General features: G+C 37.6%; 1 protein-coding gene across 5 annotated transcripts in view; it reads left to right on the top strand.

The window, feature by feature from the left end:
* The window catches only part of ATP9B (ATPase phospholipid transporting 9B (putative)), a 268072-nt gene that overhangs the window by 30003 nt on the left and 219628 nt on the right, over positions 1 to 18441 (top strand). For 3 of the 5 annotated variants that reach the window (XM_026455182.1, XM_026455180.1, XM_026455179.2), the window contains exons 3-4: positions 8258 to 8408; positions 11139 to 11252. The exons of 1 other annotated variant lie outside the window; for it this stretch is intronic. In XM_026455182.1, the coding sequence (XP_026310967.1) occupies positions 8258 to 8408; positions 11139 to 11252 (265 nt within the window). The remainder of the gene's footprint in view (positions 1 to 8257; positions 8409 to 11138; positions 11253 to 18441) is intronic. One more of the 5 variants, XM_026455181.1, reaches the window with a different exon arrangement.

The raw sequence follows: 18441 nt of genomic DNA, 5'->3' as shown, positions 1-18441 counted from the left end.
GAGGTCTGATTTATTGCTTTTGTTACTTTTGTGAGTTGTGCTTTTGGTATCACATCTAAGAATTTCACAAAACTCTTTGTTGAAGATTTTCTTGTATGCGTATTATAGCTTTATGTTTGAATATTTAAAAAAATTTTTTTTGGTAAGGTGAGAGATTTAGGTTGAAGTTCATTTTTTAGCCAGTGTGTATCCAAATGTTCTAATACCACTTGATTGTCCATGAGCGGGGCTCTCTGTGACCTTGGTTCTGTTCTCTTCTCCATCTCATCAGTGTGTCAGTTCCTGCCAGTACCACACAGTGTGCTGTACTGTGGCTTTATGGAAAGTCTTAACGTGGGTAGGCTGATTCTTCTTCTTCTTCTTTTTCAGAAATCTTTAAGTTATTCTAGTTCCTTTGCCTTCCCATATAAATTTTAGAATAATCTTGTTCATATCTACAAAATCCTTACTAGGATTTTGTTAGGACTTGTGTTGAACCTATATATTATATTAGTTTGGAGGGGAATTGACATGTTTCCTATGTCGAGTCTTCTAGATCATGAACATAGTACCTTTTGCTCCATTTTATTTGGAGATAATTTGATCTCTTTCACCAGCGTTTTGTAGTTTTCAGCATGCAAATATTAGATTTACTCCTAAGTATTTAATTTTTTTGTAGTGATTGTAAATGGTTTGGTATTTTAAATTTTTGATTCCACATTTTCATTGCTAGTGTATAGAAATACAGTTGATTTTGTATGTTTGATCCTTTATCCTATAACCTTGCTGAACTTACTGGTGGTAAGAGTGGTTTTGTAGATTCCTTGTAATCTATAAAGACAGTCATGCCATCTGCAAATAGCAGTGGTATTACTTCTTCCTTTATGGTCTGTGTGCCTTGCCTTGTGGAGCTGCCTAGAACGTACAGCATTGAGCAGTGGCGGCGAGAAGGGGCACCGTCACCTTGTTCTTTCCCAGGCAGGAGCTGACAGTATTGCGGCATTAAACAGATATGGACTGTAGGTTTTTTAAAGATACTACTTAACTAAACCAGATAACTATTTGTAGTTTTTTTTTTTTTTTTTTTTTTTTTTTAAGAAATCTATCTTGTATTAAGAAATAGAACAAAGCATTGGCAGGAGAAGTGGTCTAATACATAGTTTTGTCAGACCCAGAAGCAGGCTTTGGAGATGTAAGTTGCAGAGTCCTTATCATTGTGGTGATAGTGGAAGCCACACAGAAGGATGATGTTCTTGAAAAGGTTGGGAGACATGTGGTATAGCTCTGTGAAGAATAAGGAGGTGACACCTTTGGAAAGAGGATGTATTGGAAAGGAAGAATAATATCCATCCTTTTTGGCAGGAGGAAAACTAGGGGAGGAAGAATGAAATAGTGGTGGTGACTATGACTTTTATCCTCAATTGGTAACATCAGGGCAATTGAGTAAGGATATGATTAGGATTCAGACGAGGGCTAAAAAAAAATGGGAAAATTTGGTCATGCTTTGGTAGAGAGCATCAATAATCAGCAAAAGAAAATCAATAATAATTTGTATTGAACTAGGCATAAATTTACGGTGACATATCCATCAGGGAAGAGCCTGGGTGATGACAGAGCTGAGGAAGTGTGGTGTGGGGAGTTGTGGTGAGGTAGGCCCCCATGACGATGGGAATTGATGAGTTTGTAGGGGCAGAGGGGATGACTGCTACCAATTTACTGGCTGTGGGAATGGCTCAGAAGCAAGTGTTCTGAATTTGTGTGGGGAAAGGTTAAGTGCTTTTCTTCTGTGGTCCATATGTTCCCTTCTTAAAGAAGGTGGGTGTTCTCACCACTGTTTACAGCCAAGAACCGAAGAGTCCCTTTTGTGACAGGTAAGGACCAGCCCAGAAATTGAACCAGATCCCAACCTGGTGACCTAAAGCCCTCCCTTTTTGCTTTCTCAACTGGAAAAATTGTTAGGACATGGAGTTGTGGCCCAAATAAGATCCTGATTTGCCGTCTTTGAAGTAGAATAACTCTGTGGTAAATGCCTGGTCTCCCCATCCTAGAGAGACATCACCGTGGAGATCATTGGGTTGAGAAGGTTGAGAGTCTGTGTCCAGGCTGTTAGGTGGTTTATAGTGTGTGTGGAAAATCACTGGGTACTGGGGGAGACTGCAGGACGTTCATAGAGGAAGTGGGAACTGGGCACCGATGGGTGCAGTGCTGCGGACGTGGGCAGTGCAGTGTTTATGGTGGGGACTCTTAACAGACCCTGTATGTTCTGGAAATGGTACTTATTTGGCCATATTAGTGACAGTACCATACCAGTACTGTACTAGTCAGGTAGTTAACAAGAATTGTGAACTTGAGAATGTTCTCAGTCTCATCATAGTGTTAAATGCATTATTGAATTTTTCTGGTTTTTCACATGATTTTGTTTTTACCAAATGGAACATAACAGCCAAATTTTAGGTTTTACTTGTAATATACTCCTTTTCTTAAGGAAAATATTAAGAATATACTTGAAAATGTAGATGGTAGCAGCAAAAACACCCGTGTTTGGGGGAGTTAAAACAGCTTAGTAAAATATCTTAGATTTGTCTATAAAATCTTTATCTTTTTTTTTTTTTTTTCTTTTTGAGACAGGATCTTGCTCTCTCGCCCAGGCTGGAGTGCAGTGGTGCCATTATGGCTCACAGCAGCCTTGACCTCCAGGGCTCAAGCAGTTCTTTCAGCACAGCCTCCCGAGTAGCTGGGACTATAGTCATGTGCCACTACACCTGGATACTTTATTTTTATAGAGGCAGGGTCTTTCTGTGTTGCCCAGGCTGAAAGTCTTTATCTTAATAAATTGGGATCATGTGGAAAAAGCTAGCTGAGCCATCTTGGCAACCTGTCATCAGTCTATGTGGCACTAAGGAATATCCTACCGCCATATGGGATGAGAAGCATCCTGAGGTATTGTCATGCTCTTCTTGTTCAAAAGATATCTGCTACACTGAGAAATTGTTATGGACATTAAACCCTGCACCATAGAGAACCAAATTATAGATTTAGCAAGTAGATTAGTCTTGTTTATTTATTTATTTCTTATCAATTTTCAGTTGTGAATGTTTGCTACTTTTTAATTTCCCAAATAATCAGGCATTATAAAATTCACTGTTACTAACATTATTATTTGGTGGCTCAAAGAATAGAAGATTTATACAGTTAGTTTAACTGCAGGAGGAAAATGTTTGGAATATTGCAATACAGGTAGATTGTAACTCATATTAATGAGTTGTGAATATTTCAGTGTATTTCTGTTTGTAGATCCTGTAAGTAGTAAGGATCATTTAAAAATTATTATTAAAAGACTGAGCGAGTAGGCTTTAATTTCTTCATGGCTTGAGACCTGCTTTCTCCTTTTTATGTGACAAAAACCCCAAACTTGGACACTTGGAAAAATTGTTCTGGTTTCTGTCTTTCACAACTTGGAATCTTTTTCCTGCGGGTGAATACACCTTTCTGTAAGCTGTTGTGAGGCACATTGATAGTTCTCTGGTCTGGGTTAATGTCTTTCTCACGAGATTTACATTTCACCTGTTATCAAAAATCACTTTGTCCTTAGGAAAGTGGAGCCAGTGAATGGCATTTCCATAAGAAGGGAGGGGAGGTGTCAAATGCTGGGATCATTCCTAGTTCTAACGTTCTCAACTAATTGGCAGACGTTGGGGGCACAGAAGCATGTCATCTTTTAAGAAGACATTAGCATTGTGTTGCTTTTAAATTGGTGACCGTAGGTATCTGTTGGGTATAATAATTGTCTAATTTTTGGGGGGTGGAGAGAAAGGAGGCAAAAACTATGGGAATTATTTAATTATGACTAGTTAAAATTTTAGAAGATAGGCTCTTGATATGTTAAAATGCTTTGTTTAATGTTATGATTTGGTTATAGAGGCATTTTATGAAAAGCTACTAATCAAACATTTTAAGAGAAAGTATAACTTGTACACTACTGGATTTAGTTTCAGCTGGACTTGATGGTGTAAGGCAATTTAAATATAAAGGGGAAAATGTTTCTGAATAATCAATAATTTAGAAACTATTTCGCATGCATAGAAATGCTATTGAGGAAAGCTCCCAGTTACTGTCTCCCAAGGACTTCTGTTTGCTTCTCCCTCTTGTTTTGCAATATTTACCATTATGCCTTCCTCACATTTTTGTCCTCAAAAAATTCCCCATATTTCATTTTCCCTTTTTAGTTCTACTACTCAGTGAGGCTTAAACTTACCGTTTCGTGACAGTGTTTCTCTATCCTTGGGACTCACGCCCTTTACTCCTAGCGTGGAAGTCGCCTGACTCCCCCGCGCAGTGGTTTCTGGCTGCGTGATCCAGGGGCAGTTCTGGCACAGCTGCAGGGCTTTCGTACCTCACGCCTGTTGCGAGTGTATTCGTTCAGTTTTGTGTAGTAGCACATGATTTGATAGTGGCGTCTTAACCACTACTTTATTCTGTCTGTACGCAATAAAATTATTAGTAATAACATTTTTACATGTTAACAGGTGTTAGTAGCACAGTGATATGAATAATGTAATTATATCATCAAAGTCTAGGCATCTTAGATTTACTGGTACAGGGTTATAGAGGAAAAACCGAGTAAAATGTTGGAATATATATGTTTTCAGCAGCGGGCATTTAATTTAGAGTTTCTGAAGGAGAGTGATGTCAGTGAAGCGTTAGTTCGTGTAGTTGCTGACAGTGATGTTGACGTTAAGGTTTCTGCTGTGGCTCTTGTTTACAGTGCTCATGTTTTGCAGACAGTGGTCTTGCATTTATAGTATCTTTTGTCTGGAAGAACATGTTAATATCAGATAATGCTATAAAGTTTATATTTTCTAAATTTTATATGTATCTTTTCAAATACTTAGATCTAAATATTTGATTTTTCATTTTGAATTTGTCTGACTTTTGTATACTAGAACATCAGAGTAGATAATTATGTGTCGTAGAGCAAAAATTCATATCTGATTCCATTCTTGAAGAATTTTGCTCTATTTGAAACGCTGAAGAGAAACGCGTTCATTTGAAGCCTGTCTTGCACCTGTGACCCAGCTTGCAGTGTGCTCTGTTGATGCCAGTGCTGTCCACTAGAACTCACTGCAGTAATGGAATATTCTCCATCTGTGATGTCCATTATGGTAGCCACTAGCCTGGGTGCCCACTGAGCTCTTGAGATGTGGCTAATGTGACTGAGGGAACTGGATTGTAAGTTTTATTTAATTCTAATTGATTGTAATGAGAGTTGCCATGTGGGGCCAGTGGATGCTCATTTGGAAGGTCCAGGCCTGGCTACTCTGTGCCCAAGTTACTATTGTAAGGAGGGTGACCTTTTGAGTGGGATGTTGGGAAGCAGGAGAGTGAAGACTGCGGCCTCGGGGGCTTCCTTCGTGGGCGGCATTGTGCTGCGCCTTCGTAATGTAGTAAGTCCACTTTCGTCAGTGCTTTGCAGATGAGTGAACAAAGACTCAGACCAAGGAGCTTCCGTAGGGTCACTTGCTGGTGATTGTTTCCAAAAACGTGACTTTAAAGTCCATGTTTTTCCATTGTGTTTTGTTGCCTGCTCACAAGTGATTCATTTTTTTTTTCTTCATCATCTCTTGAATGGCTGTGGTGCCATGCCTGGGTTGAGAAAAGGTGGTGCATGAACTTGAGTAAGAGCTGGCCTCTGCCTGTTGTCAGCTCAGTGAATGGACATGATGCTGATGTGGTGGGGGTTTGAGATCTAGGCTCTCGTTTGAACTCTGCCATTAACTAGTGGTTTAGTCTTAGAGAAGTCACTTGCCTGTGGGACCTCCAGTTTTCTCAACTACGTAATGTGGGAGTCCAGCATCAGTATAGTGTAGTTGCAGGTGTCTGAGATGGTAATTCTCAGGTAACATAACTAGGATTTTCCTGGCGCTAGGAGTGTGTGCTGTCACCAGGTAAAAGAGTGATGATTTATAGCTGCCCTTGGTGGGAGGCGTTGGGGAAGGAGTGCCCATGAGCCCCTGCCACAGGGGAAGACGACTCAGAGTGTGCAGGAGAGCACAGAGCAGTCGCAGTCTGCGTGGCACCACAGTGGGGGTACTGGAGGGAGGAGGCATGTGAGAGCATTCGAACTGGACAGTACAAACAATAGGTAAGGTGAGAGAAATAGTATTGAAAGCTTACTCTTTTTTATTTGAAGCCTTATTTAATTCTTCTTTCATTCAAGCATAAACAGATCAAATATTATCATCATTGTACTGAAATCTACTTGACCATTTCCTTTCTTACCTTACCGAAAAATAGTAATGGTGAACATACTTGTTTTGACAATCTTAAATCACTTTAATGCCACCCTGATTTATAACTGTTGTGGACTTGAAAGTATGCTTTCAGTTTGGAGGTGTTTGGGTTTATTGTTTCAAAAGTGATGATGGCAGTGCTAAGATACTCCATTCTTGCAAAGCAGTCTTTATGTGCTGCGGTGGAAGTTCTAGAATAAAGGTGGGGGGAGCTGGCTTCCTTGGCTATCCCCATGGCAGAGCATCAGCCCCGTGAGAGAGTGCTGCTTAAGGGAGCAGTGCTTGGCAGTCCTTCACATGCTGGAACAGTCCCTGTTAGGGATGGGCAGCGTCCAAAAAACCAACCTCTGACCTTTCAATATGAAGATCTTCCCAGCACAGCTGAGAATTAGGTGAATATTCATAGGGATAGTACCAACTTCAGTTGAGACACACACACACATGTGACCTCATAAGGAATGCTACTATGGGAGATTTATGAAGTTTACTTCATATATTCAAATTGATAAATTCAAATACTGAAACCTGCAAGTTTTCAGTGTTTGTAAAGTAATTTGTAAAGCATGAGAGCATTACGATTGTAGTAAGGATGTGGCACTCCAGTGTGGGAGACAGCAATTCTGAGATGGAGCTCTGATGTGGCAGCCTCATTTTATAATCAGCCGTATGCTGTCATTTTTATGCAAAATTTCTTGTTAACTTTTAAGCTTCCTTTGTCACAGAAATGAAGAATATTTGACTTATACAGCAGGCTTTCTATTCTAGCCTTGAATATAATTAGAAGGTGAGATTTAACAACTTCCTTTAATAAGCCATTCTGGGTCTTTCTCTACATTTTGAAAATTTGAATTAAACCAAAGTTTTAATACTGAAGTTTAAGTTCATGATTGTTTTGTGCTTAAAAGAGATGAATTTGATACCTTTTCATCATTTTCTGAGGTATTTTAAGAAAAGTTACTTTACTAGAAACTATACTCTCCACCCCCAAATAATGGTTTGGATGACCAAGAAGGGGAAGAGTGCTCCTGAAACCCAGACACTGTTGGAACAGGGTAAATTTAAAACTAAAATATTTACTGCATAGATGAAGAGAGCTATGTGGAAATACAGTCAAGCTTTTATCATTAGAATATCACAGGAAACATTTGTATTCTCTTTAAATATTGGATTGAGCTGTAAATCTTTTTTTTTTTTTTTTTCTTAAGATGGAGACTTGCCCAGGCTAAAGTGCAGTGGCGTTGTCTTGGCTCACTGCAACCTCTGCCTCCCAGATTCAAGCTATTCTCCTGTCTCAGCCTCCTGAGTAGCTGGGATTACAGGTGCCTGCCACCACAGCTAGCTAATTTTTGTATTTTTAGTAGAGACAGGGTTTTACCACGTTGGCCAGGCTGGTCTTGAACTCCTGACCTCAGGTGATCTGCCTGCCTCAGCCTCCCAAAGTGCTGGGATTACAGATGTGAGCCACCATGCCTGGCCTGAGCTGTAAGTCTTAATATTGCATTAGTTAATACTACTGGAAAAGTCATTTTTTAAGAGTGGAAAAAGTGATTATTACTTCAGAGAATGAGCCACATCCTGGATTAATTGAAATCTAAGGACCTTTATCGTGGAATGGTATATTGGGAATTACCAGTAGGTAACCTGTAGCTATACCTTTTCTCAACATACAGAGCATTGGCCGCTTCAGAATATTAATGGTTTTATTTTGCCAGTAAGAGTGTCTAAACAGAAAGATAATTCCCCTGGGGTTCTAGAAAGCCATTGTATATTTATATAAGACTTTGTATTTTTATGTCAAATTTAAATTTGTGTAACCAACCTGTTATAAGAAAAACCCCACAGATTAGCATTAGGTGTGCTATTAGTGTCTGATAAATACAGAAACAATCAATATTGGCCCTAAATATGTACAATTAGTTTGAACTTTTTTAAAAAGCAAAAAAAAAAAAAAAAAAAAATACACAATATGTATCTTTTGTTTCATACAGTTGCTGTGATTGGCTGATAAATATTTGTCAAAGAAAGAAAGAACTGAAAGCTCGCACAGTATGGCTTGGATGTCCTGAAAAGTGTGAAGAAAAACATCCCAGGAATTCTATAAAAAATCAAAAATACAATGTGTTTACCTTTATACCTGGGGTAAGACTATTGCATTCTTGGAGATGGGTTGTGTGTCAGACATTGCTGGCTTCCTTTGCTGCAGGACGGAGCCTGTTGAGACTCTGACTTAGGTATTGAGTTGTGTCACATCCAAATCAGTGTCCTTTTGCTTTTGAACCATCTGTGTTCCCAATAATTGTTAAATAATTCATGTGTATTTTTAATGTCTACATCGTAGAGTTCAGCTCAGGAAAATGTACAATTTGATTATTGCCTTCAGTTCTTGATAAACATAATATTTATATTATTTTAGAAATATAGTGTAGACATAATGAAGTAAAGGTAAATAAAATGATCAGAAAACAAGTTATACATTTTGTTTGGCTGGGAACTAGTTTGGAGAAAAGAGTAAATGTAATGTTTAAGCCCTGCCAAGAGATTTCACGAAGAAAATGAAATTTTTTTTTATATTGAAATGATACAGTAACAAAGTATCTGTAATATGCATATTTATATATAGATGTTTTTGCTACTTCACATTATAAATCTCAGACCTTGTTATATTGTTATATCATTAGTTATGTTTAATTGGGTATTATGTTAATTTTAAATACTGTAGTTTAAATATTTTATTACTTTTTTGTTGCTAGTGATGTTACTGGCTTAAATTATAAAACAGTTCACATACAATTGAAATAGTTGAATAATTTTTGTTTTTTGTATTTCGTTCCTTATTTTAATAGATTTATGTATCTTTCTAAAGGAAAAGGAAGCTGGTATTGATTATATTTCTATACCAAAGTTTTTGGCATGTTTTAGGTCTTTTCTTTGCAAGAAAAGCTCTTGATTACATGTAATGTGGGCGGCTTTATCTTGTATATTTAATTTAAATAATCATGCTGACATTGTATTGGGCATTGATTTTACCCCCACCCTCACCTCATCCCCATCCACCTAGTGATTGGCAAATACTTGGTATCTAATGTACTTCTTTATTAAAACCCACAAAACTAATGGCTTCATAATTAAAAGACTGATCTTTTGTCAGGATAATAAAATGTAAACTGTCTTATAGGCAGATAAATATTCACATCTTTATTGAATGAAGCCAGTGTTTTCTGCTTAGGTTTAAATTATTAAATACTCACAGATCTCAGAGATTGGCTAAGCAGTGTACATTTTCCTAAAGGTCAGCAGGTTCAATCAGTAGACAGTAGAGTATTGATTACAGTCGTTTAAAGCCAACAGTGCAGCTTAACTTTGATCAGTGTAAGTCCACACAGCCTGCCCAGATTGGCTGCATGCTGAAGATACCTGTGGATGTGACTGTATGATGATTACCATGTATATGAGTTTTTCATGTTAGATTGTCTCTGAAATTAGTCTTTTCATCTAAAATGTAGTATTTTAGAAACATTTGGTAATTACACAGTAGGAATTCTATGTCATTTTTACCACGAATGGCATTTTCTAAATTGCTAATAGATATAATTTATGCTAACTGAAATTTTAAAGAAATCACTAAGGAAAAAGCACTTTATTTCCTGCTGAGATTGATTTATGAAATAATTCAAAACATTCTTAGCAGGTTGAACGTGATTATGAACATAAATGCATTGTCAGTGTAACTGATTTTGAGTCCCACACATCACTGTATGATGATGCAGATAACCTCATTTTCTGAAAACGAGTTGCAGACTCTGTAGGTCAGCAATGAGCACTTAACCCATTGCCCTGCTTGGTGAAATTTTCATACCTTCCAAGCGGCATAGAAACGGCATGCAAAGAGATTGCGATTTGTAAGTTGCAGGTTTGCAAGTTTGATTTTAATTGTAGTGTGCTGTTTGAATTATTCTCATCTGTAAACATAAGTTTTGTTCCATTTTGATTTTCAATGTAAATCTAATAATTAGAGGCATTTGTAAATTGAGATCTATTAATATATTAGATCTTGGGTTTTCGTCCCTAAAGATAACTATTTGAAGTAAAAACTAAAACCAAAACCTTGCAGTATTGACATTTCTAATATTTTATTGAATGATGAAATTTCTTTTATATTTGAAAATGTTAAGAATTAACAACCCAAAGACCATAAGAGTAGGTGGGTAGTTGTCTTCTTGAAAATTGGTCTGCAGTTACAACTTCTTATATTTTGTCTTTTTTAATGTTTTGAGGGAAGTAAATACCTACAGGAGATTAAGGCAGTCTATCTCGTGACGTCAACCTTTTCACATTTGGCTTGCTCATTCAGTCTTTGTAAAGCTACCTGGATGTCTGTGTTTAAAAAAAAGTGGCATATTTGTTTTTTACCATTTCATAAATATAAGATTAATATGTCTTTTCCATTGTAAGATTTTCTGAGTCATTATCAAGATAACCTGTATATTTACTGGCTTGCTAACATTGGGAAAGTTTTGCTATCTTTTTTTGATGTTCATGTAAAGACTTACTAAATGAGTATGGAAAACTGGAAAATTTCATATAAGAAAAATAAAAAAACTTCTAGGTGACATTTTTTAACATAATTGAACGTCCTAATTGTCTTATTTTCAGTTTATTTAAAATATGTTTTGGGAATAATCTTACCTTTCTTTGTGATATAGCTATTAGAAAGCCAATGTGAAAATTAATACATTTACTTTGAATCAGAACATATTCTCACTGTTTGATGGAAATGTGGTTATATGTTTTGCTGATTTTAACTGTTTAATTTAGGTATTAAATTTTTTCCTTGTAGGAATTTTGTTAATTTTCTCTTTTCCTTTTTAGGTTTTGTATGAACAATTCAAGTTTTTCTTGAATCTCTATTTTCTGGTAATATCCTGCTCACAGTTTGTGCCAGCATTGAAAATAGGCTATCTCTACACCTACTGGGCTCCTCTGGTAAAAGAAAAGACTTTAAAAATTAAGTTAAATTATGAAGTATTTAGAATATAGTTTTAAGAGTTGAGATGGTTAAAACTTAAATTGACCAGATTTTACAAACATGATGTTGTTGCAGTGCATCACTGAACTTCTTTTAAAAGCTTTTGCTGAGTGACTTCAGTCCCTCTGAGAACAATGGGAAGCGTGGTGGTAGCACGCTGCCTGTAGAGCGGTGGCAGAGGGGTTTTCCTTGGTCATTCTGCACCTGTGTTAAGGGTGCAGGTCATCAGCAGCTCCCTCCTGTGTGATGCAGCTGTTGGGAATGGGGGCTGGGGCTGTGGGTCTGTTCTGTTACTCTCTTCTCACCCTGACCATGGTGAGCATTCTGAAATATCCAAGTGCAGTACATACGATGTCTGGTTGACATCTCAGTGCATAAAGTTTTTCAAAAGGCCAATGATACAATGATGCTTGTCAATGAATGTTTCCATTTCAAACGTATGCTGTCTTGATAGTCTTAAGCTATTGGCTGATAGTTTTCATTGACTTTTAGCTTGTACAGGCAAGATGTACATCATCTTTCCTCCTTTCATGGAAAAATGTACTACTTCCTTTATTTTTATTTTTTTGGAGCTAGAGTCTCACCCTGTTGCCCAGGCTGGAGTGTAGTGGCATAATCTCGGCTCACTGCAACCTCTGCCTCCTGGACTCACACAGTTCTACCTCAGCCTCCTGAGTAGCTAGGATTACAGGCGTGTACCACTACACCTGGCTATTCTTGTGTTCTTAGTAGAGACGGTGTTTCACCATGTTGGCTAGGCTGGTCTCGAACTCCTCACCTCAAATGATCCACCTGCCTCAGCCTCCCAAAGTGCTGGGATTACAGGCATGAGCCACCGCGCCTAGCCACTACTTCCTTTTTTGGATTTGCTCCCTTTTGGGCAGATGACCCGAGGGATCTAGGTAGGAAACACAGAGAGTGAAAGGGTTCCTTCAGTGAAAGAAGAGTGCAGTCCTTGGGGGTCCACGTGAGTTGTGGCCTTCCACATGGAGAGCCGAGCTGTCTGCTCCCGAGGGATCTGTCCTGGCCTGACTAGGCTCCATCTCCCTAACCAGAGAACTCCAGATGAAGCAGGAGAACTGGAAGACAGATTAAATTCTTGTTTCCTGGACAGGCACAGTCAGGCTTTCCTGTTTGCCTGTAGTAAAACCATGCTGAGGGACATTTTTTGATTTCTCTTTCACATAGACTTCATAGTAGGGTGGATTTGAGGAATGAGTAACTTTATATGTAATGTAAACACAAAATTACTAGATAAATGAATACATTTTTAGCTTATTAAATTAGTAAGATTGAAAGAGACATTGGAGCTGAGCATGGGTAAACCTGTAACACTGTGGTGCTCATCCCATTAGTATAGATGTGGTGAGCTCCCCCGTTGGTGTGCATAGTGTGCATGCACACCTGTGTTGCCTTTATGGAGGGTCATTGATCATATGTATTAAAGACCTCTTACTTGAGGAATTTATCCTAAAGAAATAATGATTGATCACAAAGTCTAAAGAATGTCCATTATAAATATTTTTAAAAATCAAATGTCTAACAATAGATTATTTAAACTCTGCTATATCCTGTGTACTTGTTGGAATACTGTGTAGCTTTAAAAATGGTGATTAGGAAGTGTTTAGTTACATATGTATTAGAATAAGTTTTAAAGGGTGGCTCAAAATATGTATAGAATGAAATCCACAGTTCTTTTGATCAGTCAGTATTGAGCTCCTTCATGTCCAGCCCTAGTCTAGGAAACGTTGATACAACAGTGAACAAGACAAACCAAAGCCTGTTCTAATAGAACTAAAATTCTGGGCGAGAAGGCAGTATGTAAACTCCGAATGCCAACGTAGCCAACCGTCAGGCTATGAAGAAGAAAATGTAAAGCAGGAAAAACGAGTAGAGGATGAAGGGGGTGTTTTATATGGGACGGTCAAGGAAGGCCTCTCTTGTAAGGTGACATTGGAATGCCATCTTACTGGTAAAACAGTCAGACGGATATGAGACAGGGAAGAGGGCTGCAGGCAGAGGAGCAGCTGCAGAGGTCTGGGACTGTTCTAGCTCCAGGGTGTGAGGAGATCATCCAGAGAAGGGTGTGGGTGGGGAGAAGCAGCCGGAAGGAGGTCAGAGGGCCTGGTGTCAGCTCTTCCAGGCCTCTCAGATTTTGTCCTGTGTGGAAAAGGAAGCCGTGTGTTTGTGTATGTATTGCATATATTCACACACAGAAGAAACACTGAAGTATATACAACAGAATTTTGAAAGTTGTTGTCGAAGCTAGGTAACCGTGGAAGGGGGTATAGATAACTATTTTTCCTTTCTTTTCTCCACCTTCCACCACATTAGCAGTAACCAGTTCTGAATGTGAGATTATAATTCCTGTGTATCTGTTAATAGTTTTACTGTGTTTATATTTATCATTAAAACAATACGCAATATTATTTTGTATGCTTTAAACATTTTTATAAAGGTTATCTTAATCTGTGTGGCGTATTGCCACATACTTTTTTTTTTTTTTTATTTCGAGACGGAGTTTCGCTCTGTCGCCCAGGCTGGAGTGCGCTGGTGCAGTCTCTGCCCACTGCAAGCTCCGCCTCCCGGGTTCACGCCATTCTTCTGCCTCAGCCTCCTGAGTAGCTGGGACTACAGGCGCCCGCCACCACGCCCGGCTAATTTTTTGTATTTTTAGTAGAGATGGTGTTTCACCGTGTTAGCCAGGATGGTCTCGATCTCCTGACTTGGTGATCCGCCTGTCTCGGCCTCCCAAAGTGCTGGGATTACAGGCGTGAGCCACCGCGCCCGGCCAATTATATTTATGATTTTAATGTATTTATTTATAGCCCCTTTTTTTCTATTCATTGCTTTCACAGTTGTATTTACTGCTTAAATATTGTTTCCCGGCTGAGTGCTTATGCCTGTAATCCCAGCACTGTGGGAGGCTAAGGCGGGAGGATATCTTGAGCTCAGGAGTTCAAGACCAACCTGGGTAAGATGGTAAAATTCCATCTCTACCAAAAAATAGAAAAATTAGTTGTGTGTGGTGGTGCATATCTTTAGTCCCACCTACTGAGGAGGCTGAGGTTGGAGAATTGCTTGAGCCTGGGAGGCAGAGGTTGCAGTGAGCCAAGATTGCGCCACTGCACAGTGGCCTGGGTGACAGAGTGAGACCCTGTCTTAAAAAAACAAAAAATTGCCTCGTGGATTAAAATTGTTTTAACTTAAACAATGATGGTCTGAGAACACAAATTCTTCATAAAAAAGTAAAGGAAAATGTATTTATGTATATTTTGCTTTGGCCTTTTGTACTTACTGTGATTTAACTAGCTTTCAACCAAAGAAAATGTCCTTTAGATGGTTCTTTATGAAGAACTTTATTTGATTTGTTCACAAAATTGATGATCTTGGCCATACTTGAGTGAAGTGTGCATGCAAGTGCACACACGTCTGTTTATCAAGACAAGAAAACATTTCTTTGTTTTTTCTTTTCATATGCTCGTTCATTTCCAGTTCTAGCTGCAATTTTTAGTCCTTTAACTTGAATTTTCATCCTGTTATTTTGAAGTACTTTATCATTTTTTGACATATATTAGCTTTAATTATTTTTGGATAAGTACCTCAATAAGCAACTACTTCAATATTCATGTAAAAGATGTTGTTATTCCACTACATTTGCGTTTTAAGATTTTAGAGAAGTGAAAAGCCACTTTCACCATTTGAATGATGCTTGACGTTGCCTTCTGATACACCTAGATGATTTCTCTCGTGTCCTCAGTATCATATTGTTAGATTTGAGAATTGATCTACTTTTTAAATGATTTTCTTTTGTTCTTTGGTTTGGCAGCAGCCACAATTGATGCTACCTTTCATATAACAAATGATGAATAGTATGCTTTCACTGTTTATATGCATCTTAACCTTTGATTGAGCAAATCTCTTAAAAAGTTGATGTGCACCTTAGACTTACCTTCAAATCCGAGAAGCAAGCTTACGAGGGCATATTGATTCTTTCAAAAAGCTTTTAAAAACGTTGAAAATCAAGACAGTTTGAAAAATTAGACACAGTTAGGGAATAATTAAACATACACTAAATCTAAAGAAATCCCTTTAAAGGAAACTATTTAAAATAATGCAAATTCGAAAATATATATAGGTGTCTCTTTTTAACTGAAGAAAATGTTCTTCCACAAGAATTCCTCATAAGCCCTTGAGTTCTTGCATTTTCTGTACCAGTTTATATTAACCCCGTTGTGTCTAGTGCCAGTAACACCATGTGATCTTTATATATACATTGACTTTTTTCCAGTCTTTTCTTGTTCTCTAAGGTTCTATAACATTCTCAAGAAAAAGATACTAGTTAACATTTCCAGATTTCTTCTAGCCAAAATCCTGCCACTGAGGCATAAAACCATTTTACAGTTGTCGGTTGTAAAATTCTATTTCTGTTGTTCACTAATTTTAAATAAAACAAGTTACTTCAAACTTACTCCCTCTGTTCTCTAACTAAAATTGAGATGTTTTTGAAAACAGTGATAGCTTAATTAATATTTCTTTTTAAGTTACTTTTGGTAATATTATTTATTAGCTTTAGGTCTGAACTAATTTGTGTTATATTTTCCCATATAGTAGAAGTGTAAATTGAAAATAAGTTGATTTCATTACATTATCATGTCTGGATGAAGATTACCTTTCATATTCAGCTTTCAGAACAGTTCTTTAAAGCAAAGCGTGTGTAATCAGAGTAACAAAACAGAATGTCATGCTTCTATCAAAATGAATGAGATAAAATAGATCTGTCTCTGCAGAAGATCTTTAGATAAAGACAGCTCTGGCTCTAACAATTTTTAACATTGTATCTTCTAGATAAAATGTCTTCTGCTACTTTGTTAATAGATAATTGGCAACCAGATAGGCTGTGTGTGTCTCAGTTTGCTTATCTGTAAATTAGAGGTGAAGATACATACTTTGTAAGACTTTTGCACCATTTAAAAGGGGTAGCTCATTTAGGATACTTGGAAAAGTGTATGGCACATGGTAAGCCGTCAAAGGCAAACCAGTAATGTACCCATCTAGCTTTTTCTCCTATTACAAAAATGTATATTGTTTTGGACTCGCTCCACATAGTTGTTGGGTTATCTGGAGAAATAGGAGAAAGGCTGTGGACAAGCCATGTGAGAAGAAGTCCATGTTGTCCAGTCTGTCTGACACACTCGTGCACAAATACTGCTGTTTCCAGGATGACAGTAGTTTATATGGCCTTTCTGCTTCCAGTTTTGATTTTTCTAGGGAGCAGTGTTATAGCATAAACCTCTGACCTGGTTGGTACCGAGGTAATGGGAAGACCCAAGTACTCCTACAGTAGTAAGACTTGCTTACTCCAGTCCTCCATAAACCACCAATCTGTAATGATCCATTTAAGAACTCAGATCTAAACTCTTATGATAGAGGCTCATTTATTGTAGACTCCAGTGGCAGAAGGAAATGGTGGCCTTAACTTCCCTTTCCTTTAGTCTCTTTTATGTTCCTAGGCTGGCCATTGGGCATTTCCTCAGGATAGATATGCTGGAGATGGATGTGATGGTGGTGACATCTTTTGGGTGTTGAGAATCCTATGCTTGTGTTACTTATTCAGAGAAACAGATTTGGAAATGTGTTGTAAAGCAGCTTGGACACTCTCATAGTCCTTGCCTGTGACCAGGATCCTGTTTCCTCTTAACGGTGTTTAACTCCTGTTTTCAGGACTTGGGACCTAACCTTCTTTATTCTGTCTTCTTTAATACTACTTCATTTGAAGTCGGAGCTTAATTTCACTGACTTCCTTGAGTTCTTAGGAACTAGCACATTTTTGTGGTTTATGATTACTTAATGAACTTGGTTAACTTTTGCTGTCTTTAAGCCATAAGTTTAAAGGGGTGAAAATTAGAGTCACCTGGAGAGTTTAACATATGTGTCTGAGGTCTCTTTGCTGGAAATTAGAGGTAAAAGTACACGTTTCAGATAGGGTTGGAGCAAATTTATGTTCCAAAAGTCTTTCAGGTGATTATGATATGCTTACCTGATTAAAAAACACTCCTTTAAAATATTGTCTATACTATATAAATAAAATGTGCTTGCTAATCACTTTCATTCTCTGTCTCAGTGAGTCACAAACAGAACTTTAAAGTTACCTCTGCATCACGAACATGAGTCTGTAGCAGTAAATCTTCTCTTACGTGGGAGTAGCCGCAGACAAGTATATTTCCTGGATTCAAAGATACATGTTTTTTATGTTACTAAAATTGAGCTGTGGCTTATAAAATGTATATTTACAATGCTGTTGTCTTCCCCCCCAAGACTACTACTAAAATAATACTGATGTGTCTTAAGACCAGTGACATCGTTGAATCAAGGAAATAGAGCATTTCCTCATATGACTCTGTGCTATGAATTTCTTACTTGTGGACATTCAGGTTATTTCTAATTTTTCATATTCATGCTGTGATCCTAGAATTTTTCCTTTAGGATAAGTTTCTAGAAGTAAAACCGCTTGGTTAAATGTGTGCAAATTTTAAGGCTTTTGATAACACCAACTTTCTTTGAACTTTTTTGGGGATGTCTGCTGCTTTGGCTTTTCATATTCATTTTCTTTGTTTTTCTGTTGCTCACTCTAGTTCAATAAAACGATGAATTTATATTCAAGTTCTTCTTTGTCTCGAATAGGCTTTTTGATAACTACTTTTATTTCATTGCTGCTTTGTTATGACTTGTTATCAGCTTTGAAGAAACTAGCCATCATTCCTTGTATATTCTTCACTCTATTATGGAGACGTTTATCATAATATAAAAATTTCTTCTATTCTTAAAATTTTGTACTTCACATAGCTGGCATCACTCTTAGTCATAAAAGACTGAATGTGTTCCCCTTAAGCTTAGGAACAAGGGTGTTTGCTCCCACCAGTTCTGTTCAACATTGTATTGAAGGTAAATTAAATAGGGCAGTTAGAAGAAAATGAAGTAAAAGGCATCTAGATGGAAAGAAAGAAGAAAGTCTGTCTGTCTCTAGTCACAGATGGCATGATCTTGTTTATAGGAAAACCTAGGGAATCTACACACAAAAATATTGTAACTAAACAAAATGAATTAGCAGGGTTGCAGGATACAAGATGAACATACAAAAGTCAC

Source organism: Piliocolobus tephrosceles, chromosome 18 (genome assembly GCF_002776525.5).
Source record: "Piliocolobus tephrosceles isolate RC106 chromosome 18, ASM277652v3, whole genome shotgun sequence".
Lineage (NCBI taxonomy): Eukaryota > Metazoa > Chordata > Mammalia > Primates > Cercopithecidae > Piliocolobus > Piliocolobus tephrosceles.
Note: the sequence above shows the minus strand (reverse complement) of the source record. Positions and strands in the feature narration are given on the sequence as shown.